Source organism: Diadema antillarum, unplaced genomic scaffold (assembly GCF_040938485.1).
Source record: "Diadema antillarum isolate AM-2024a unplaced genomic scaffold, OU_Dant_1.0 seq00002256_RagTag, whole genome shotgun sequence".
Lineage (NCBI taxonomy): Eukaryota > Metazoa > Echinodermata > Echinoidea > Diadematoida > Diadematidae > Diadema > Diadema antillarum.
Genome location: NW_027272885.1, coordinates 23,477 through 48,369, shown reverse-complemented (window position 1 = coordinate 48,369; position 24,893 = coordinate 23,477). Strand labels below are relative to the sequence as shown.

General features: G+C 38.2%; 1 protein-coding gene across 1 annotated transcript in view; it reads right to left on the bottom strand.

Moving 5' to 3' along the window:
• The window catches only part of LOC139714374 (protein FAM117B-like), a 33,914-nt gene extending 11,239 nt beyond the window's left edge, over positions 1-22,675 (bottom strand). The window contains 6 exon segments of the mRNA XM_071626080.1: positions 4,867-5,077; positions 8,931-9,107; positions 10,239-10,344; positions 10,346-10,461; positions 15,853-15,906; positions 22,429-22,675. Of these exon segments, the coding sequence (XP_071482181.1) occupies positions 4,867-5,077; positions 8,931-9,107; positions 10,239-10,344; positions 10,346-10,461; positions 15,853-15,906; positions 22,429-22,437 (673 nt within the window). The 5' untranslated portion in view covers positions 22,438-22,675.
• Between the last annotated feature and the right edge of the window lie 2,218 nt (positions 22,676-24,893).

The following is a 24,893-nucleotide window of genomic DNA, read 5'->3' as shown; positions in this document are numbered from 1 at the left end:
CGGAATAACACGACGGCCCCAAAACGGTTACAGTTTTGTTACGGTACTCTGAAGGTTCGTTACTCCGATAGAAATGATAGAATAATACTAAATTCTTTAGTCTAAAGGTTCGTTAATCGGAAAGTAATAAAAAAAACAAGGAAAAGTAGAAATTACGCGGTGCGTAATATATGTCCCCGCCGGAAGTAGCATTTTGTAGCAAAATTTACAATATAGGTCAAAAATCAAGGTCAAAGGTCAAAGAAGTCAAAGGTCAAAATTCTGTGTAGCAGTTTTGAAGCCCTCACCTAGTGCCATCACATAAAGCAAACGGAATTGAAATCGGGTTAGAAATGGCGAAGGAGTAGCATTTTGTAGCCAATGTAAAATAAAATGTAGGTCAAAAATCAAGGTCAAAATTCTGTGTAGAAGTTTTGAAGCCCTCACCTAGTGCCATCACATAAAGCAAACAGAATCAAAATCGGGTAAGAAATGGCGAAGGAGTAGCATTTTGTAGCAAAATGTACAATATAGGTCAAAAATCAAGGTCAAAGGTCAAAGAAGTCAAAGGTCATAATTCTGTGTAGAAGCGTTGAAGCCCTCACCTAGTGCCATCACATAAAGCAAACAGAATCAAAATCGGGTTAGAAACGGCGAAGGAGTAGCATTTTGTAGCAAAATGTACAATATAGGTCAAAGGTCAAGGTCAAAGGTCACAACTGAAATTCTGTGTAGAAGTTTCAAAGCTCCCATGTAGTGCTATCATATAAAGCAAACAGAATCAAAATTGGCTCATAAATGACAGAGAAGTAGCAAATTAAACATTTTGATCACACACGGACGCACACACACACGGACACATGGACACACACACGGACACACACACATACAGAGCCCGTTTCATAGTCCCCTGCTCGAACTCGTTTGGCGGGGACAAAAATGTTCACTAATTTCCAAACGAAATCAGTTTTGTTATTTCAAACATTCTTTTATAGTACAGATCTTTTTTATTTTGGACTAACGAACCTTCAGAGTAATGAATCATTAGGTGATCCGAGTATCCTCTCGAATCACCTTCTGTATCTGTACGGATTCTTTCTTCTTCTTTATTTATTTCTTTACTTCTCCTCAAAAGTTGTGTAGAGGTTAGCTCAGAAAGTCCTCTGCCTATCAATTTCAAACTTATACCATATTTTATATGTATCATGTCCCAAAGACGACAGATCTCGTAAAATCATTGTGATCAGTCGACCGTGACGTCACTATAACGTCATTAAATAAAATCACATTTTCATTCATATCTCATTAATGGAATGGAATTTCTCAATGAAATATATGTCTCATATAGTTCAAGTCAAGCTCTTTCTACTCATATTCTCAAAATTCATCTCTACACTTAAAAAGCACGCATACGCCCGCATTGAAATGTTGACAGGCTGCAATCGAGCTCAAAATTTTTTTTGCACACGTTTCAGATCATTTGGGGCATTTTTTTAGAGATTGAAAAAAATGGACGGACGTGTACGTGCGCACGCATATATGCACGCACAGCTCACATGCAATAGAAATTTCCCGTTTTTTCACAGGGATCGGATGTCTGAAATGTCAAGGAATGATTATACCCAGTTTCAAGTCAATCCTACTCAATATGTTATACGGGCCCGTCAAAGTTGAAATTCTGTGCACGCGTCAATGGGGATATACAGTGCAAATATGCCAAAAAAAATGCCAATTTTAAATCCGATTTTACTCGTCAGGATGGACAGTGACCTCCATTTTCTTTACATATTCTGAAAGCTGATGAGTTGTACATGTCATTTCATGGGTTGGCGATGCTGGAAAAATGATTAAAAGATATCAAATTTCCTAATAAAATAAAAAAAGTAAATTTTCAAAATGACGTCATCAAATTTCAAGTTCACTTGAGCGTATCTCACTTATCCTTTGCTGATTTTCACCCAGATTTCAGTATGTTGTAGCCTATTAAATGCTCTTTCATAAATGAATATCAACAATTTGATTGGATGATGGCATCATCTCGTAAAAATGGATTAAAAGTAACCTTGTCAAATTTGACCAGTTTCTGTGTTATCTCTATGGGAGTGCAGTTTTTCTGGAAATGAAAATTGACATGACTATCTTTTTCGAGCACTAGCTCACTTATCCTTCAGTGAATTTCTTCCAGATTTTAATATGTTGTAGCTGAGACTTTGGGCTATCGTTAATGTGCTCTCCGTTTTTTCATATGACGTCAAGATCACGTCGAAAAACTTGGTTGAAATTGGCACTTGGCTTCGATGTAGCATCATTTTGCTCAATACACAGAGCCTATGGGGGATGAAATAGGTCAGTGCATAGCGCATCGGGCTTTTAATCTAAAGGTCCCAGGTTAGAGGCTCACCCCTGCTTTTTGCTTTTTTTTTAAAAACACTTTTTTCTTCTTTTTCTTTAGTTAGTCTTATTCTCCCTTCCTAACTTTATCTTTTTCTGATTTTTTTATGCTTCTCCTTCAAATTTCTATACCAAACCTTAACTTTTTCTTTATTTTTCTTTCTTTCTTCCACTTTCTGTGCAATAGATCAACAACAACAATTGCTATCAACCCCATATTTTGCACATGTTTAGTTCATGTCACAAACATAATTTCATAAAATAACAACCACTTCCTCTGACACCGTCTTGGGTATGTAAATTAGGGTCAAAAAGTCAAAAGTGTTTAATTCTGTATCTTGGTAAATATACGTCCTATCTTTCCCACATTTTGCACACGTAAGGAACATGTTGCAAGAATCATTTCACAAAATAACAACTTTTTGCTCAGATGCCATCTTGGCTGTGGAAAGTGGGGTCAAAGGTCAAATATACTTCATTCTGTAATCTCATTAGTGTATATGGTATCACCGTCATATTTTGCACACACATGGACCTCGATATATGGATCATTTTGTAAAATAATGACGGTTTGGTCGGATGCCATTTTGGCTGTGCAAATGAGGTATTATCTCTAAGGGAGTACATTTTTTCTGGAAATGAAAAATGACATGACTGTCTTTATTGAGCACAAGCTAATTTATCCTTCAGTGAATTTCTCCCAGATTTTGATATGTTGTAGATGAAACTTTGGGCTATCGTTCATGTGATCCATATTCTTATTGGAAGTCAGCATTACGTCCAAAGACCTGGTTGAAATTGACGCTTAGTTTCAATGTCGGGAGATATGTCTTTCTTTCCGTGACTTTCTTTGCAATAGCTCCAGAAAAATATGCCCTTTAACCCCCGTATTTTGCACATGTTTAGTCCATTTCAAGTACACCATTTCATAAAATAAAAACTACTTCATCAGACACTGTCTTGTGTAGGTAAATTGGGGTCAAAGGTCATAAACGTTTCATCCTGTATCTTTATGAATACCTGTCCTATCTTTGCCATGTTCTGTACACCTATAGACGGTGTCGCAAGAATCATTTCACAAAATAACCACTTTTTGCTCAAATGCCATCTTGGGTGTGCAAAGTGGAGTCAAAGGTCAAATATACTTCATTCTGTATCTTCGTTATAGTGTATACGGAATTTGGTACTAAAGATGGCAGATCTTGACTCCCTTTTCTGAATGAGAATCACACGGCCAATGTCCCTAAACACAGATGAAACCTGTATGGTCATGCCTATTGGGATCAGGACTCAAATCATTGATTTCCAAATAGATCAGATCACCTAATTTGTCAGTGTTGACAAATTCCAAGTCTAGTTTCATTTTGGGATTAAACAAACCTTCGGAATAACGACTATCACTCGTGTAATCAGAGAGGTATCAGTATGATATTTCTTTGATGTCACGGCCAAACAATACCAAGAAATGAAAGAGCAACAACGTCCCGAAAGTACTTGCTCCGCGAACATTCATACTCAAGTAGGCCTACAACACATTCATGGGTGATGTGAACCAACATGATTGTGCAATACATAGGATTCGCTTCTCACGCACTTGCATGCAGTAGGCCCAACCACGTGGTCAAGCAAATGTATGTTTTACGGCGAGAAAGCAAAAACACTACATGACATTAGACTTTCTGAGATCGCGACAAGCGATGCAGTGGTGTTACTTGAGACGGCTAGTATTGTCACAGTGAAAAAGGAAAGGTCTAAGAAAACAGAACCCTCATCACCGGCACCTACCTCTCTTTCATTTATTACTTACAAACTGCAGCCGACAAAAGGTATGGAGTTTCTGCAGTGTTTCTGTGAGAACATGCCTCTCACAACGCTCATAACAACTCAGTGAAAATGTCTCATTTAGTGGCATTCTAGCAGCGATTTATCTGTGTTGTATTGAGCATTAGCAAAGTCTTCCGTGCGAGGGGGGAACCCCCATCCCGTACCCAGCCCCCCCCTCCCCACCCAGCCCCCCCCCCCCCTCCGACCAGCGCTTATATGTGCCGATATAAAGATTAATACCCAACAAGCGTAAGGAAATTCCTGGCGAGAACCCTGCAATGCATTATTCAACATTGACAAAATATGCAGTTTGCCCATCTACATATTACAGCCATCACATGTGCCAAATTTCATGTCAAATGCTCAAAAACTAAGGATATCAGCTAAATCTAGTGGTAATTTGTAGTATTTTCACTTTAAAAATGCTGTTACCATAGCAACATTGTCGATAATATAGAAAGATGCAGTTTGAACACAGAAAGTAATGTACCTAGCTGACTTACATTCCCAAAAGTAATATCCAACAGTATTTTGTTTTCTGAAAATAAAAAAGGATTTAATGTTCATTACTCTAAAAGTTGAACAATTCTAAATGTAACTGAAGTGCTATGACTACTTAGCAAAAACTAAGAAAATGGCATAAAGTGTAGTCCCAGCAGCAATGCTGCACACCTTTGTCTACTTTGGTGTCCCCATTGCCAGTTGAGCTGGAGCGACTAGAGGGGCGGGAGCTGTCCATGACAAAGGTTGGTGAGATGGATTGGTTACGGCTCCCAGGATCACTGCCCTCATCCTCCCTTGTCTCAGCAGGTGTTTGGGTCTGCATATTTGCTGTTCCTGGGATGGGGGCTCGATGACCATCGCGCAACGGCTCAACCTGTGGCTGTGGGGAGGCGGGAGAGGGGTGGTGTAAGCATCCCAGGGAGAAAGAAAAAATCAAGAGGATGTTAAATAGCATAATACATCTATGATTAAATGTTACTATTTCTGCTGAAGAAAAATGGAAATTTTCTATTCAAACTGCATAAGAATTTCCCTCAGATTAGCACAAATATAATTTCGATAAAATGTCTATTTGTATTTTGGAACAATCTAGGTTGCAAACTTTACCTATGTCATGTTAAAAATGACTTGTCTTATGTACATTACACTTTCATAAATGGCAAGTGTGCACTCATGCAAGCAGTGCCTTAGCATGGATTACCAATTATCAGTATCCTTTGCAGTTGGTCATCAACAAGGTACAGTAAAACGTAATAATTCTGTTGGGTTTGTACGTTGTTAATTTCCTTGAAACCATTACAAGAGAATGGGGGTTTCTGTGAAGGCTATATGACTATAAACTTTAAAACTATAAATGAGCTGCGGCTATAGTGACATACCATGCATCCTGTGTATGTAGTGCAGATGCAATAGGTGCATAGTGTGTGGAAGCTGTGACATGAAAGAAACGTGCTCTCTGGCTAAATGGGTGCTCCGCTTGATCGGGTAAGAAATTCTCTGCCCAACACTGCCTGATTAAGCAGAAAGTACTCTATCTCCATCAAAAAATTATTTCAGCCAATACTGAACTTATGCAAATCTGCTATTTCTGAATGGCAATAGAGTTGATACCACAAGCATATACAACTGAGATGAAATGATTGATTTTCCTTCAAAATTTCTCTCTTCTACTTACAAGGGGGAATTTAATTATAATTCTAAGAAAAAGGAAAGGACCTTGCCTTTTGCATACAACATGTCAGTCAACATTGTTCAGATCACATGGCATTACCTATGCCAGGGCTGACACGAGAGCTTGCCTGTTTGCCTAGGGCAAGTAAAATTTCATGTCAGGCAGGTACAAATATGACTACAAAATGTAGCTACACACAAGGCATCTGGTATGCCTCCGCAATATCACATTATTCTCCCAGTAGGTCTATAGTACATCTTGACGATGTGAGACAACAGTTTCACATAACTGGCAAAATACTACAATGACATGTTTGAAAGGCTGATGGCACAACCCCAATGTATTGAGCCAAGTTTCATTTGGATATCTAAAATTGTTACAGAGAGCAGTGTTTGGGAATTTGATTATTTTCACATGCCCTTTGACCCTTGTTCTTTGAACCCATTCTTCAAATAACCACTAACAGGCAATATCCAATTTTTGCAATGCTTTGAGCTATTTTCTAAATATACAAAATTTTGTCAAATTGGTATGTTTACACAGGAAATTTCATACCTTAAAATGACAACCTATATCTCGACTTTCTGTTCCACATTGCAATTCAGAGTGAGAAATCGTGAATGAGGCTTTAGCAAAAATGTGTCTCATTCAACATGACTGACTTACGCTAAGAATACAGGCCTGATTTCAACGACATCAAATGTTAATCACCCTCTCTGCCACCCAGCTATGTACTCCACAGACCAGTGTGCGTGTGCACCTTGATTCCTACACACTTTGATCCCAAACTATCCCAACCTGTAGCTTGTGTCATAACTTGGAGGAAAATGGAAGACAACATTCTTGATCTAATTTCGAAGTGGAAACCAATGAAGACGAGGTAGGAACAGACAATAGCGAGTCATCAAATTCAAACAGTGATGATGATGGTGTAGATTTGGGGGATTTTGACCCTGAAACTGGAGGCATAACCAAGATGCCCCTGCAGATGCCCTTGCTGCAGCCAGAAAGGCGGCTGCATACTTGAACTTGAACATGAACCATAGAGCTGGTAGCTCCATGCATGAACTAAGGTCAAGACAGCTGGATAATTGCGATGACAATGAAGAATAGTTTGCGAAGGAGAAATGAAGATGTGTTACGACTCTACCCTAACATTTGGAATCGGTATGTACGGCATTGACATTACTGTTAGTTGTCATTTTTGTATTTTTTCCAATGTTTTTGTTACACCCATTACAATGAAATGCATATAGTGTGTGTACTGACTGCATACCATATTGTGTAGAGTGTACAATGTATGCATTGATGCCGCTCACTTAATTTGTTAGCTCCTTGAACAGCCGTGACTGTCAGACTGGCTAATGACCAGTACACGCATTTGCGTATGCTGAGTACACACATATATACATACCAGACTGCCGTCATACAGCTGTAATTTGAGCAATGGCTTAATATGCGATCATCATCGACCGTCCTTGCTTTTTGAATGGATTTTGAAGCCCTTTCACAAAAGTATGAGGACAGTATCAATTTCTGATTCAGATTTTTATGCCTCCGCCAACGAAGTGGCCGGAGGCATTATGTTTGCGGGTCGTCCGTCCGTCAGTCCGTCCGTCCGTCCGTCCCGTTTTGTTTTTGTCGATATCTCAAGAACCGTGTGGTGGTTTTACATCAAACTTAGTATGAGGGTATATCCTGGGGGGATAATACTTTGTTTGGATTTTAGGGTCACGGGGTCAAAGGTCAAAGGTCACAGGTTATTTTGTGAAAAAAAGGTTGAAAATTCATGTTTTTCTCCATATATCGCAAATGGTTCAAGGTATCTTCATGGAACTTCATGCTTGTTCCAATGGGCAGTGATTATCTAGGGAAGTTGGGGGTCAAGGTTCAAAGGTCAGGGGGTCAAAGGTCAAGGACAACTCCTCAAAATATCACTACTTTCCTTATATTTATGCAATGCCTGAAGGTTTTTTTTTTTAACTTGATGTATGCATGTATTACCCGATATATATTCTGTGGGAAGTTTCTTGCCAAAAGGTCAAAGGTCAAAAGGTCAAAGGTCAAGTGAAAGTGTTGAATTGCACTTTTTCCTCCATATCTCAAAAGTAACTCAAGGTATCATCATGAAACTTACATATTTATGCATGTTCAACCTAACAGAGATTCTCTTTGGAACTGTGAGGTCAAAGGTCAAAGGCCAGGTTTAGATAATGCTATTTTCCCATTTGATACTGAAATTATGCTTTTTCTCAATACCTTGAAAATTACTCAATGCATAAACTTATAAAAGGGTCAAAAGTCAAGTAAAAATCATCAGTTCCCCAGATACCTGCACTCTGACATTTTAATCATTCATCCAATTAAACCTAGTTCTAGGAAAGTGAACATTCAGCACATTTGTGGCAAACTTGTCATTTTAATATTTTGCCAACTGTGTGAAACTGTCATCACACATTGTCAAGACATTGTACTATAGACCTATTAGGAGAACCATGCATTATGGCGGAGGCATATCAGTCGCCGTAGCAATATATCTAGTTTTTTTTTCTGATTTCAGATTGTGCAGGCGGCGTACGCTGCAAAGCTAGCAAAGAGTGAGTTGTTTTCAGCAAAGACACGAGTGCGGTAAGTGACTGTTTTTATTTTTGTTTCTCTGTGCTTATATGCTCTCGGGTTTTTTGGCGTAGCCTTAAGAATAGCATACTTTTGAGAGACAGGCGGCCAGTTGTATTGAATGTAGATACCAACAATTCCTGATAATCAATTTACTTCAAATTTATATGAGTGATTGGAAATAAGATATGCATGTGATTTTGGTGCAATTTGGTTGCATGGAATTGAGATAATATATCTCAATGGATACACACTAGAGGTATACTTTGCCTATTTTCAGATTTTCATTGAAGTCCTAGTTTGAATTACATGGTGCCCTTTGGCAACAAATGTTTTCCAGTGTGTATGGATCCATGTCTTGCTCTATTACCCCACACTGACCTGATTTCTGTATGATATTTCTACCGATGCTATGAAAAACCAAGAGAAGGATTCAGCTGCTTACCCTCTCTTCCCTGTCATTGCCACTCAGCACCAGCTTTTCTACCTCCTGGTTTAGTCCTTCCACGCTACCACGTATTCTGGGAACTGGTGGAGCCCTGAGGGTGTTTGGAACAGGAATGGCCGTGGAGCGGGGCAGGGTGTGGGCCTGCCCTATCAGACTAGTTGAGACTGAAACTTGCTGCATGGTTTAAAGAAGAGACAAGAGGATACAGAACATTAGCATTTAAGTATCACTTATGCAAAAAAGAATGTCTTTTCTTCAAAACTAAAGAGTTCAAGATGTATTGCAACTGATTGACAAATTGCCCTACATCGATTTAGATAAGCACTGAATTAATAAGTGTTTAGTAGTAGCCATGACAAAACAAATCATGGACATACTGTACTCAGGCAGGATTCGAACCTACAACCTCCTGATCACCGGACAGGCGTCATATCCAATAGACCACCAAATTTCACAAAGATTTCTTGAATCGGGGGGTAATTTGTGTGTCTTCGAGATATGCACTGGGCAGACTTTTTTTTTTTCATAGGAACGTTTGAACGTTTGGTAGTTCAGAAAGTCTGTCAATTCTCTGATCATTTTGCTAAGATATGTTATATTTAAATCATGAAGTACACAATAACATCCTTTAACAAAATTCAAAACAGAATAGCAGAAAGCACTGAAGAGGAAGAAACTGACAATTATGAGAGGGAAATTAGGTTTGCAGTTAATGAAAAGGGAAAATGTTAATTAATTGGACTATTTGAATAGTTCTAAATCCCGCAGTGAATGAAGCATCTCAAAGTTTATTCATTTGACTGATAGACGGCGGCGGGGACTTTTAAGGGGATAGATTAGTTGTAAAATGGTTCACATTTCTGAAGTTTTTCTGTTGCATACTGCTAATGCCAAACGAATACATTCTGGATTTTTTAGGATCAGCATGTAAGCAGGAACCCTAGAACTGCATGGGGGGGGGGGGGGGGAGGGAATAGGTAGGGAGGATATTTGTGTGCATATACGTGTTAGTATGTGTATAGATTTAAGATGTATGTTATGATTTTTGGGTCACCTTGCTGTTTTGGTTTGATTTATCATTGTTGATTGTACATTATTTGCATACAATCAAGATGAATGTTTAGATATAGAAATTCAATAAAGATTATTGAGAAACAAAAAAAAAATTGTCACAAGTTTGCATGGGGAAATTTTTGACAATTAGTCCCTTACCTTGGAGATTGAATCAGTACTTCCCTGTCTTAATAGTTTATCTTCACAAAGTACAAGAATATCATAGCTGGAATGTAAACTCTCATGCCTCACCTGGAAAGATGATGAGGAGGATGAGGAGGATGATGATGACGATGATGTTATGGGAGGTGGGGTGGGGATGGAAGTTTGCGATGAAGCCGTAGAAGAGGAGTTTTGTGCTGACTGGAGAGGGAAGGTTCGCCACAGTGGAGTGATTGGCATGTACTGGTGACGCCCGCTGGGCACTGGAGGAGGACTGCCTGCTACCCTGCTTCCTCAGCTGCTGTTTGTATTTCTGGAAAGGGGGAAAGAGAGAAAAGATACACCACAATTCAATACAACAAGGACATACAGCTATATATATAGTTATATATAAGCACAATATATAGCTATATATATAGTTATCAAAAAGCACAATGTGAATTGTTATACATAATGTATCTTCAGCACATGTTAGATCACAATTATGTTACATCTGAAGAGTAAATTACCAATGTATTGTAACGATTAAGTCTCACTGGATTCCATGAAATATTAATGAATTCTTTCTACAAATGTGAAGCTGTGGTTTCTAAACTTTGATCCAACCACCTAACATCTTGACCAGGTGCCAAGAAACGAATTTGAATCTTTGAATCTTTGAAAACATTAGATCATATACCATATTTGGGAAGACATCATAATAGTCCTTAAGTTGTGGACTGGGGACTTTGTATGAACAGTAGGTGACTCCCTCAAATTCCCTGATAGTACTTGGTCTATGATCATACAAACTGATCTACATAATGTTAGGTTTCATGGAGCGACAGCCAAATCATATACCTGTATCCCTTTCTACAAATTAATAAGAAAACGAAAGTTGCTCTAGAACATTTTGATGTACCCATGTGCTTACTATGAGTTTTCACTCATTCATCTGCATGTGTAATTTGACTTATTTCAAGTGTTTTCATGTGTGCATTTCATATTCATCATCTCTACTTATTCCGAAAGCTTTTTATTCATTCCCAATGTGTTTCTCCCTCTTAATGCATCTTGTGGCATCCACTGATGGGCTGAAAGAAATGAAGCTTGGAAGTTCAAAGTTCCAATTCCAAGCATAGAGCCACCACAATAATGTTGACCTAGAGAATGTATCTTTCTTCTGGCACACTTCGCATATTAAAGTCATCTATGCCTTTGGTTTGTCTTATAATCAACCGTTGCTGACCTAATACTTACAGACGTGGGGAATATTCCCTTCCTGATGATATGACATGCTTCAATTTTTCATTTCCATCTATGTTAGTGCATATCATGACATCTGTATAAAACAAGGCCCTTCTTGTCTGCGTTGTATTTATCTCACATTTTGTACTCATGAAACAAATCAGAAGATGCATCATTTGCCATCCATTTCACTGTGAACACTTTCTCCTCATAATGGCAGCAGCTTGGGAGTCATGCTATGCCTTACGTCTTGACAGCCAACCAGAGCTAGCCTGAAATTCATCATGAACCATGTCTCTTGGTTATATCTTCAGCTTTTTTTCTCTCCCCCACGAGTGATACACTGATTGACAAGAAATTCCCTTGCCTGTCTAGGAACAACATACAACATCGTATCTTTATTTGCCAATTTTGGTTTTCAAACGTGGTTTTGAGATGGTCCTAATGCATCTCAATCATATTATTTGCCATAGCAGTGATAAACCGAGGAGGCTGTAGTAAAATGGGGTGAATGCAACAAAATGTGACAGTGAGTAATAGGCCACAACAAAACTGGTAGGCTGTCCGAAATGGGAGAAGCACATGTGTATTCTTTGGCATTTCACGGTCCTTTAAAGTGCTTTCAGGTGTGGGAGGCACCCCCAGGATCTGCCATGAATAAACCTGAAACTACAGTCATCAATGTACTCACTCATATCTCTATCTTAGCTCTATCACTTCTGGTTCTAGAGAGGAAGACATTTAAAAATTAGACAATTTGGGGCTTTGGGGTCCCTGCAGGGGCCCCAAGAGGAGGGGGCATGGCGCCTATATGAACAAATTGAGATCCTATCAACCTTGGGATGCTACCTGCCAAGTCAAGCAAAAATCCATCATGGGGTTTTCAAGAAGCTGAAAATGTAAAAACTTCAAGCCCACAGGATGAGGAATGACCACAACAGCTCACTTGCTCGGGTGAGCTTAAAACAGAAAGAAGGGAAGGGGGGGGGGGGGCATGACTTTGGTAACTTGTTTTATACTGGATATTAGTGCACAGCGCTATAAAATATTGATTTTGCAGGATTGCATGTATTCATTGCAAAGCAAATGACATTTATCTGGGAGAAATCTGCTGTTGTGTCTGTGGGAATCTATCACTTGGTCTACTCCCACTTTGTCCAATACCCGCTTCGTCTCAACCCATATGGTCTAATCCTAGTTCAATCCATTTAGTCCAACTGCCACTCAGTCTAATGACCAGTCCGTCTACTTACCAGATTGGCTATGCCCATTTCGTCTACTATCCATTTGGTCTATGAACTACATGGTCTCATCATCCATTTGTCTAATACAGTTGAATCTCTCGTATCCGGACAAGTAGGGACCGGGGCTCATCCGGATAAGGGATTTGGCCGGATACGGGAGACTCAATGCTTTATACATGTACATATACATACACATGTACACATGTACTGATGTAGCCCATTGTAGTACCACAATGTCATGTAGTAATGTGTATACTGCAACCTTTCCATTGTTACACTCAGTAACAGACCCCAAAATAGAGGTTCGTGTTTGCAAGAATGAAATCATTTTCTTTTATAAATTCTTGGGATGATTTACCTAAATAATGATTAAGAAATGTATCAAGTAGATCTCGAAAATAAACAGTACGAGTCGACGAAACTACGCTTCAAAATTCAATCATCACGGGCTCGCCAAAGTCGACTGTAGGTCGCCATTGTTAGATGGTCTCCCTCTCTCTCTTTGTGTGTGTACTGTGTGTGAACAATTTTTGAGTGTTCAATATCATTCGTTGCTCAGCCAATGACTCGAAACAATGCATGTCTATCCAGTCACATCGACGGCTGTGTATGGACCTATATGTGGCAATGCGATACAAGAGGACTCGAGCGCATAATCTGTCCATGTTCTTGCGATGATTTGGGGATGTTTGGGGATGTTAAAATGTCTGAAGGTAAGCAATTTGGAAGGAAATTTGATGTAATGTATGTTAATCATGTTGGAAGTAATATGTAATTCATGTGTGTTTGTGTAGGAGTTCTCAAGGAGTTGGGAATCCCCCTTTCCTCCCGTAATTATTATTCAAAAAAAAAAATCACGGCGAGATTGCATCCGTATAATAGAGAGATCCGGATAAAGGGAGGCCGGATAAGAGAGGTTCAACTGTACTCGATTACTGTAAAAACGAGGAATGTTCGTGTGCATTAAATTTCACGAATTTCACGAGCGCCAAGATTCGCGAAAATAAAATGCACGCCAAAGTTCTTGTCTACACTGTATGCATTGAACGCCAGTGGCAATTCACGAAAATTTCATGCCACGAAAAAGGCCGTCGGCTCCAATTTGCGAAAATTTCATGCCGCGAATGAATATATCATGTTTTACAGTTGTCTATTTCCATTTCGTCTAATACCCACTTTGTCTAATTTGCACTTGGGCTCCACCCACTTAAGCTATATCCACTTCGGCAATTTATTGATTAGTCTTATAACCAGTTGGGCTACTTATGAATTAGTCTACGGACCATTTGGTCTAATGACCACTAAGTCTATATACCCAACTGGTCTAATACTATTTATACTACATCCGCTGTTCACATGGGATAACTACTATGCATACCCGGCCCGAATTTGAGCAGTTGTGTTTTTTAAATTGAATACTAACGGTTAGTATGGATATCTTCTTGAGATACGTTACATGCGGAGTGCAGGTCACAGGGAGAAATTATCTGTAGAATCTAGTTCGGTTGTATATCGGTGATTTGATGGCAAGCTATAGCAGTTAAAACTGCTTATAAGTTAGGCATATAGTATTTTCATAACCTTTCCCCCTTTTTTTTCATTATTTCTGTACAACTTTGTTACATACATAAGAGATATACTACATGTAGAAGAGATAATAAAATCCAGCAACAATAAAGGTTGAAACGTGAAGTGTTCGTTTCTATTGTGCCGTGGTTCAAGAGAGTGTTTCTTTCTACCCTCGAGTCTCTGATGAGACCTTGCAGGGCTGAAATTGATAGTGCCCCATGCAAGTGTCTTCGTCAAAGAATATCAAGTGGTATGTAGGACTCCAAAGCTAAATTTGCTCCCTCAGCTATCGTATATATTTCGTGTCTCACGACCCCCTTGGTCATATCATGCGACCCTACCATGTTCACATATACTCGTATGAGTAATTCATTCTTATATCATTCACCGAGATTAGGCCTGAATCGTAAGACTGATATTAAATGACAGTTTCACTCTTTTGTTTGAAGCTCAGTGATTATACATGATTCCATAGATTCCATGATTATACGATTGCACTGAAACTTTCCACAATTCAGACATGGGGGCACAAACTACACAGGCACATGTAGAATAGACAGAAGAAATCACAATTTGGTAACATATACGTCACATGAACTGTACTTCAATCACATCAAAGTTGGTAATATTGTTTGTGATAGGCCCTATCTGTATCTTGTCTGTAGACAAAATGAGAGTAGCCCTACTGGAAATTGGACCAAATGGAAATTAGACTAAATGGTGACAAGACGAAACACTAATTGCACGAAGTGGCTCATGGACTAACTGGAAATTAGACAAAATGGAAAGAGACTAACTGTCTATTAGACCTAGTGAAATATAGACCAAGCGGGCAGTGGACCAAGTGATATTAGCCGAAATGTCCACAAACCAAATGATAAATGCGGTAGACTAAATGAAATTTAGACGAACTGACAATAAACTAAATGATATTAGACAAAGTGGGAAAAAATCCACGTTGACGAAGTGACAATTAGACCATAATAAATTATGGTCATTAGACGAAATGATAACTAGCCAAACTGGGCATTAGACGAAGTGAAGATTAGACCAAATGAACATTAGACGAAATTGATAGTAGACCAAATGAGTTTCGGCCTTGTGGTGTTTGATGAACTGGGAAGTAGACTATCTGATAGTAGACCAAGCGGCAATAAACTGTGTCTGTGACACAAATGAAAAATTAATTTTTCCCCAACCTTTCACAGCGGTGTTTTGAAGTTCTTTTTGCTAGTTAGATCTGTGGCAGTGCCCAAATCTAAAATGGTTTCACTGAACTTATTCGGGATTTGAAAGTATTAAATTTGATTTTCACGTTATTTGGGCCTTCAGGCCCTGTCCCTGAGCCCGCATTAAGCCACACCTACAATGTACCATTTGAGGAGCTTTGTATTTCTCTGCCCTTGTGACTCATCCTGGAAAGTTTGGTAAAAATCTGACCATGTATTTTCACAAGACAAGGAAAAAAATTTAGTCTTCACCATTCAGCCCCACCCAGCTTGATACTCATATGGGGTTTAATTGGGCCATTTGTACCAGTCATGAACTTCAACATTCTCTCCTTTTTAATGAGGTAAATTACACCTGGGCCCAATTTTCCATTTTGAAAATATGTTCTTAAAAATACACTAGGCTACCTATAGTGATTGTATGAAATGACCCACCTCCTTGAGATTGTCTGCGCTTCCCCATGAAGAAGACCGCTTGCTGTCATCCGTCTGGAAGAATATGAAATGAGAATACAAAATAGGTCTACATAGGGTATACATACAAACAAAAATACTATGCATATTATGAACACTACAACTTTGAGGTCCAATGTGTCAATGGTATCAAGTAGTTATTGGTGGTTTCTTACACTTGGAATATTGTCAGAAGAATGTAATAGTATCTATAAAACCCCATTTTAATAAATCTTGTGTTTAAGAATAGGTACATTCACATGCCAAGAATGTACAAATTAACACTGAGGTAGTGACAGAACTAGAAATGTTGCTACTGGAATGCCTCCGCCATAATGCATGATTCTCCTAATAGGTCTATAGTACGTCTTGACAATGTGTGATAACAATTTAACATAATTGAAAAATATCAAAATGACTTGTTTGTCACAAACGTGTTGAATGTTCATTTTCCTTGAACTAGGTTTAATTGGATAAATGGCTATAGATATTTTCTATTTAAAGAGAGCATGTATTTGGGGATTTGAGGATTTTTACTTGACTTTTAACCCTTTTATAAGTTTCTATGCATTGAGTAATTTTCAAGGTATGCAGAAAGAGTGTAATTTCAGTATTAGATAGTAAATTGTTAGTAAATAGTAAATCGTTTCAAAGGGAAGATTCTGCGGACAGAACGGGGGGGGGGGGGGGGGGGGGGGTGAACAAGATAACCCTTGGATTTCAACGGGTGTTGCCCCCTCGAAACTCAAGTTCTGTAATTAAAGCAAGTGGCGGGAAGATCCCAACCGTGGACCGGATCGGCACATATTACTATCAAATTTCTGGGAGGGGGTGGTCATAGGAAGAAGAGAGCACAAAAGAAGGAATGAGAAAACATTGATTTTATTTTATCAATAAAAATGTGGAAAAAATATGAAAGACAAGAAAAGTAGAAATTACGCGGTGCGTAATATATGTCCCCGCCGGAAGTAGCATTTAGTAGCAAAATGTACAATATAGGTAAAAAGATCAAGGTCAAAGGTCAAAGAAGTCAAAGGTCAAAATTCTATGTAGAAGTTTTGAAGCCCTCACCTAGTGCCATCACATAAAGCAAACGGAATCGAAATCGGGTTAGAAATGGCGAAGGAGTAGCATTTTGTAGCCAATGTACAATATAGGTAAAAAATCAAGGTCAGAGGTCAAAGAAGTCAAAGGTCAAAATTCTGTGTAGAAATTTTGAAGCCCTCACCTAGTGCCATCATATAAAGCAAACGGAATCGAAATCGGTTTAGAAATGGCGAAGGAGTAGCATTTGGTAGCAAAATGTACAATACAGGTCAAAAATCAAGGTCAGAGTCAAAGAAGTCAAAGGTCAAAATTCTGTGTATAAGTTTTGAAGCCCTCACCTAGTGCCATCACTTAAAGCAAACGGAATTGAAATCGGGTTACAAATGGCGAAGGAGTAGCATTTTGTAGCAAAATGTACAATATAGGTCAAAAATCAAGGTCAAAGGTCAAAGAGTCAAAGGTCAAAATTCTGTGTGGAAGTTTTGAAGCCCTCATCTAGTGCCATCACATAAAGCAAACGGAATCGAAATCGGGTTAGAAATGGCGAAGGAGTAGCATTTTGTAGCCAATGTACAATATAGGTCAAAAATCAAGGTCAAAGGTCAAAGAAGTCAAAGGTCAAAATTCTGTGTACAAGTTTTGAAGCCCTCACCTAGTGCCATCATATATAGAGCAAACGGAATCAAAATCGGGTTAGAAATGGCGAAGGAGTAGCATTTTGAAGCAAAATGTACAATATAGGTCAAAGGTCAAGGTCAAAGGTCACAACTTAAATTCTGTATATAAGTTTCAAAGCTCCCATGTAGTGCTATCATATAAAGCAAACAGAATCAAAATCGGGTTAGAAATGGCGAAGGAGTAGCATTTTGAACATTTTGATCACACACGGACGCACGGACGGACAGACGGACACACGGACACACACACGTACGGAGCCCGTTTCATAGTCCCCTGCTCGAACACGTTCGGCGGGGACAAAAAAATATGAGGACCTCAGGCCCATGGATTTCCACAGGTACTGCTATTATCATTATATAAAAGGTAAAATACAGGGAGCAGTATTACCAGAAACAAAAGGGCCCGAATTCACGAAGGTGGTACAACTGAAACCAGATTTAAACCATGGACAAAGACTGTAGTTTTGTATGGGGCACCAAGTGTCGAATGGCCTATTTCGTTACGAAATAAACGTGAAAAAATGACTGATTTCGTAATGATATAGACCATGCGACACTTGGCGCCCCATACAAAACTACACTCTTTGTCCATGGTTTAAACCATGGTTTCAATTGTACCACCTTCATGAATTCGGGCCTCAGAGTCTACAATTTCCCCATATGAATTTTGAAAAAAAAAAAAAATCTATCAAGAAATGTGAATGGTGGAGCACACACAAGAAATACAACATTGTGGCAGCGTTTGACGCCACTTTTGATCATGGGTATTGAAACGAGTTTCAAACATGGAATGATGATAAATGCAGATCTAGACAGGCCCGGCGATACGGTGTAATTAGCTCCGCAATAAGACGCCACAGCTTTTGAATTCTTAACAGTCAATGAAGCACTGTGTAAAGCAAAGGACAAAAAAATTGGTCAGTGCACAATGACAGGGTTCGTTGAGGTCGGTGGTTCAGCTTCAGACCACAGGGCGGCGCGTTGGTCAGACGAACCCTTCAATGTGCTTCAATTGTTGCAAGCAGCACAGAAATCAATACCTCTGACTACATAGCACTCTCGCTATGGATTTTGCCTGTGCTTGGCGTGAAGATTGGATGGGTTAAGAATGACCGAGGTTTCGATTTTTTCCCAGCATAACCATGCCACAAATATTACAGAAAAGATATTTGGAACAGAGTATGGATGTACTACAACAAATCATTTACTGTAAAAGTGGAAATTTTCGCGGTGTTCAAATTTTCGCGCATTTCGCGCAACCAGAAACTAGCGCGAAAATAAAAGCAGGCGAATATTTTTGCTTGCCATATGTGCCTGTGCGTGATGTCTTGATTCCGCAGAATTAAAAACACGCGAAACTCTTCTGACCCGGCCAAGCGCGAAAAATTAGTCACACGAAAATATCCACTTTTACAGTACTGAAGTTTCATTTTTGGGCAATGAAGAAAAATGTGAGAAAATAACCCTTTTTTTACAGACCAAATTGTTGTTGTTTTTTTTTTAAAGCTAATATTTGATGTTATTTTCACAAGCTTATCCCAAATAAAACCCAAAATAACTAACATGAGTCAGAAAATAGTTTCTCCTTCAATTTGCTGTATAGATTGTATCATTTGATGGCTTCTGAGGTGAGATATTGTCCTGCAATACTTCTCTAGCAGTTTAGAGCAAACAAGTTGTTTACTTTATGCAAATTAGGCAGCGAAGGCAAAACCTTTTGGTGAGTTAATTGCACAGTATCACAGGGCCTGTAGACAGATGGACAACCCCAGGTACAGTATAATGCCTCTGGCACCATGTGGGGGAAGTCATGATAATCAGGGAATAATATCATTACAAGCATGCAACAGTATGATTGAGGGCCAAAACAGCTCATACTGACTCTTTCAACTAAAGGTACAACACATCATTCACAATTATAGAATTTAAAATTTGCATTGTGAATGAACGGTTTGTCCTTGTTCATTAAATGGCTGAAGCACTAAAAGAAAGTAATGGCCATCCAGGGAATATTTATTTCACTGGGCACTGCTATAATGCACTAGTTGCTTGATCCAAAATACAACACAAGCTTCCTTGAGCTATGATGCAATCATATACTGTATACGTCATATATTTCATGAGTTTGAATTTTCGCCAATCGTGAATTCCCAACGATATCGTGAGTGGTTTCATTCGCGATTGGAGTCCTGTACTGAACGGAGAAGAGTACATGCGTACGTCACATTCACATCGGGATCAGAGTCAATATTTTCACGCGTCTTTAATTTCGCGAATAGCACCTGACTCGCGAAATTCGCGAAAATAAAAACCTCACGAAATATTCGGCATATACAGTAACAGAATTTGGTGATCATCACAAGGGTCTGCTACGATGCTATGTCTAGTAAAATCTAATGAAGGCAATCACATTTTAAAACTGGTATATCTCACAGAACAAATCTGGCAAACTGCAGCCACTGTTAAACCAAGTTGGCAAGTTTTTATGACATTTAAAATGTATACACACTTATCCGTCTGACTTCATCCATTTTTTTTGTAATTAAAAACATGCATAGATGGACACTGTTATATATGTAACAGTATCCAAAACCACTGACATTTCTAACAGATAGTCTTGCATTAATATCAGAATTCCCTCTCTATGTTGAAGGAAAGTATGCTTGGAGAGGATAAAAAAGGACTGTTACAAAATTTATTTTTTGTTGTTTGTCATTTACTCAGCCAGGCAAGACAAGCATTTTTCTGCACAGTGTTCCCACTTGCTATGAAGCCTATACATGTTAAACACCACTAAACTTGACTTACAGAAAAATAGCAATGAAGAGACGGTGACTATATTTGTGGCTTTGAATAGTGCTCACACAACTGTATTCACACTAAATGCCATCATTCCTTTCTGCCAGCGACTTACATCTGTATAGGTCCTCTACAATGTATACAGCTTTCACTAGAGTGTGTGTCTGGTTTGATTCATTCTTCAACATACATTATTGGCTCCAGTCATTACTTCTGCTCCAGATAATTTCTTCAGTTTTGTCTCAACTACTATTCCTTCCCCATCTACAATGTTCACTCATTCTCTCCTGCTTCCTACTGCTGTACCTCCATTAAATTCTATATGCCCTGACTGTATGATGTCTCGACTGTCTCTTTCCTAGAGTACTAGTGTGGACATTCTTTCTTACATTCCATTTAACATTCATATTTTTTTTTGACTTCTTGTAGTGCAAATTCTAAATGTGCCCCTTTTATTTCCTACGACATGATACATATGGTTATAACAAATATGCATGCATGCTTTGATGTAATATTCATTACACATAACTATCAAAATTGTGTAATTATGTCCTTATTTCATCTCATTTTTGTGTGATCAACACATTCTTGGTTCTTTGCCCAGCCGAGTAGGGCAGATATAGCATTTTATAAACTAGAACTATTACTGAATGTGATTTATAACCCCACCCAAAATTGGAAGAGTTAGCTAAATTCACAGTATTTCTGTAAGCTTTTTATTTAAAAGAATGCTTCCACCATGGCAATACATTGTTTAATATTGATGAAAGAAACTTGTTTTACACATTTAAATCTCAAATTGGTCACACTTCCTTAATCTCAAGTCAAATGCCCCAAAACTGAGGGAGCTAACCTAATGCATGGATACAATACCAATAAAATTTTGTATGATTTTCATTCAGAAATATGTTAATGTGTCAACACATTGTTCATAGCAGACAAAAGATGAAATTTGCACATCTGCATACTACGTATAGTGGTCACATGTGCCAAATTTCAATTGGGCTAACTCCCTCAGTGTTTTAGCATTTGCCTTGAAATCTTGCTCATGTGACTGATTTATCTTTTGTCAGAGTCAAAGTCAAAACATGTATTGCTATGGTAAGAGCTTTTTAAATGCTCAAAAACTGAGGGAGATAGCTCAATCCCCAATACTTTGACATTATTTCCATTTAAAAGCTGTATGTTATAAAGCGGGCTCTCGAACCTATCGAGAGGGCGCTGAAACATGCCCATGCAGTACAAATGGGGGTATTTTATTAAGTCCACCACCAGCAACAGCACATGGCTCTGAGGGTGACGAGAGTGCCATCCAACATTTATGATGGACCCTGCCAGTGATAAAGAATCTTTCACAAAAAACAAAGAAACAAACAAACAAACCCTGGATCCAGATGGTGATCTGGATCACACCAAAATTAATCATCTGTTTCTTTTGTCATTATAACTTTTCCTGAAAATTTCACCTAAATCCGTTCATAACTCTTGGAGTTATTTTGCAAACAAGCAGCTGAACAAACAAACCAATGCTGGCAAAAACATACATGTAACCTCCTTGGCGGAGGAAATACCACAAATATAACATATTGTATACTCTGGAAGTTGAGACCAACTCTCATAGACAGAGTATAGTCAACCTGTCTGAAATATTTATCCTATAAGCATCTGCTATAATATATATTTTTTTAAAGCCAAGAAAAATCACCCTCAGCCCTTACAAGAACTACACGTATACATCTTGTAAATGGTATCACAAACGATCTACGATCTACTATTTCTTCACGCAAAAACCAAGCTTCATTCAGCACGTATTCAGATTTTCATGAGAAATGACAGAAAAAAAAAATTGTGTCACACACACACACACACACACACAAATACATTATATGGCAGCTTTGGTAAAAATGAATAGAATATTCATTAACAATAAAAGCATGCTGTTTTTCACAACTTCATTCACATCAGATGGGGCACCCATGGAGACAACAAATTGAATCGTTCACTTTCTGCAACAATTGATGCTTGAAGGACTCACCTTAGTCATTATACTTAGACTGCTTAAAATCAAAACAAAATGTCTTGTGAATTTTAGATTAGATCCTCACTACATCACTTGTGATGAATGGCTAGCACTTTGTGAACCAAATGAATTTATACATTGATGGGCATTGATCACATCAAATTCAGTCACATAAACTACATGTAAGAAAAGAAATGAGCATGTCAAAGAATTACCCAGCATTGTTGATGTTTCACACCGAGTGAAATAACATCACTTGACATTAGAGGGTTCACAACTTTATGTCCTTTTTGACAATCATGTTAAATAGCATATATGGCACTTATCTCTGCAACAGTGCTGTTTTTCTAGTACGCTGTGCTGTTATGAGAGGTAATAGCACATTTGAGAACAAAGAAAAACAACACAAACGTAAAGCTGCATTTGAGGTTAAAGTCCACGCAGAGTTTCAGTAATGTCACAGTACTGTATATTTTGATACACAAACTATCATTTTAGCCAGACTGGTAACTTCATGAAAATCTCAAACAAACTTGTATTTCAGGGTCATTTCGGCCTGACCTGCAAAACTGACTAAATAAATTTCTAAAATACAAATGATTTCCTCATGCAAACTGTGGTAATAAATATTAGCTTAGTGGTCTATATCACAACTTCATAAATGTCAAGGGATATCTTCTTTCCCATGTGAGTAGAAACCAAAACCAGTACTCAGTAGCTCAGGTATTTTTCTGGTGGTTTCCTTAACAAAAAAAAAAAACAAAAAAATACAGCTAATATCACCCGAATGTTGTGTTTTCATGAACTTCAAAAGAAATCATATACCAGGTATTCATGATTTCTAATGCAACTGCAATAACCAATTTACCCTGCAGTACACCAAACAGACAGCAATTTCAACAGTGACAAAAATACTTCAAAATATACTGTCTGCTGCAATTTCTCTAGTTTTGCTTTGTGTTCAGCTGTCAAATGCATTACATGAGATCAGGATCTATAATATAGTCTACTTACAGATATTCAGTTTGTGTTTCTTGTAAGACATTTTGACAGAAGCCATACACTGAGGCTTTAACATCTGGATTCTTTCTGAATGCATCTTTCCTGTCATGCTAACGACTATATATCCTCATACACAGTTGTGTTTCTTTTGTGATTGTTTATCCTGAAATATGGGGCATCTGCCAATTTGACAACAATGACTTTGTGCCAGCTGACATATTCACACACAAAATGACATAACCTCCTCATATGCCAAAAATAACACATATCAATTTTCTGTATATCTTGATATCACTGTCCTACTCTCTTATTTTCTTGATTCACAAGATAGGATTATATGACACCCTCAACTTGGCATCCATGAATTCACTTTAATCTCCACTCAACTCCACTCACACAGAAAATTAGAGAAAAATGGAAAATTCTTCTCATACATCTCATGTTGACCCATTGGACATGTACATACATATAACAGTCATGCCTGCCACCGTATTCTGCCATGGCTTCCAGGAAAACCACCCATGGACAATGAGAATAAAGAGGTGCACAGGAAATGTCAGAAGTAAAGATGAAGGATAAATATACAGGAAAATATTGAGAAAACTAGAAATGTTGCTATGGTGACTGGTATGCCTCCGCCATAATGCATAGTTCTAATAGGTCTATAGTACAGTGTCTTTACAATGTGTGATGTCAGTTTCACATACTTGACAAAATATTAAAATGACAGGTTTTGTCACAAATGTGTTGAACGTTCACTTTCCTTTAACTAGGTTTATTGGATGAATGGCTATCTTGTCTAAGAGTGCAGGTATTTGGGGATTTGAGGATTCTTATTTGACTTTTGACCCTTTCATATTTAAGGAAGAAGTGAAATTTAGCACTTTCACTTGACATTTGATCTTATGGCAAGAAACTGCCAAGAGAATCTCTATTTGGTAATACATGCATACACTAAGTTTCAAGAAAAATCCTGCAGGTATTGCATAGATAAGAGGGAAATATTGAAATATTGAGGAGTTGACCTTGACCTTTGACCCATGACCCCTACATTCCCTAGATCATCACTTCCAATCAGTGCATGCATATGTACTAAGTTCCATGAAGATACCTTGAATCATTTGTGAGATATGGAGAAAAAAGTGAAATTTTAACATTTTCACTTGACCTTTGACCTTACGACCCGAAACTCTCTCTGGAGAATTTTTATTTGGTAGTTTATGTTTACACTAAGTTTCAAGAAAATACCTTCAGGCATTGCAAAGATACAAAGATGCTGATATTTTAGTCCAAAGAGTTAATACTGAACTGTTAAAAGTTACTAATTGGGTCAGGGCTAACAAATTATCATTGAATGTTCAAAAAACAAAATATATGCTTTTCAGTAAAACTGTCGATGTATTGAATTCTAATATAGTTTTAGATGATTTTAACATAGAAAGTGTTTCTGCCTTTAAATTTCTTGGTATAATTGTTGA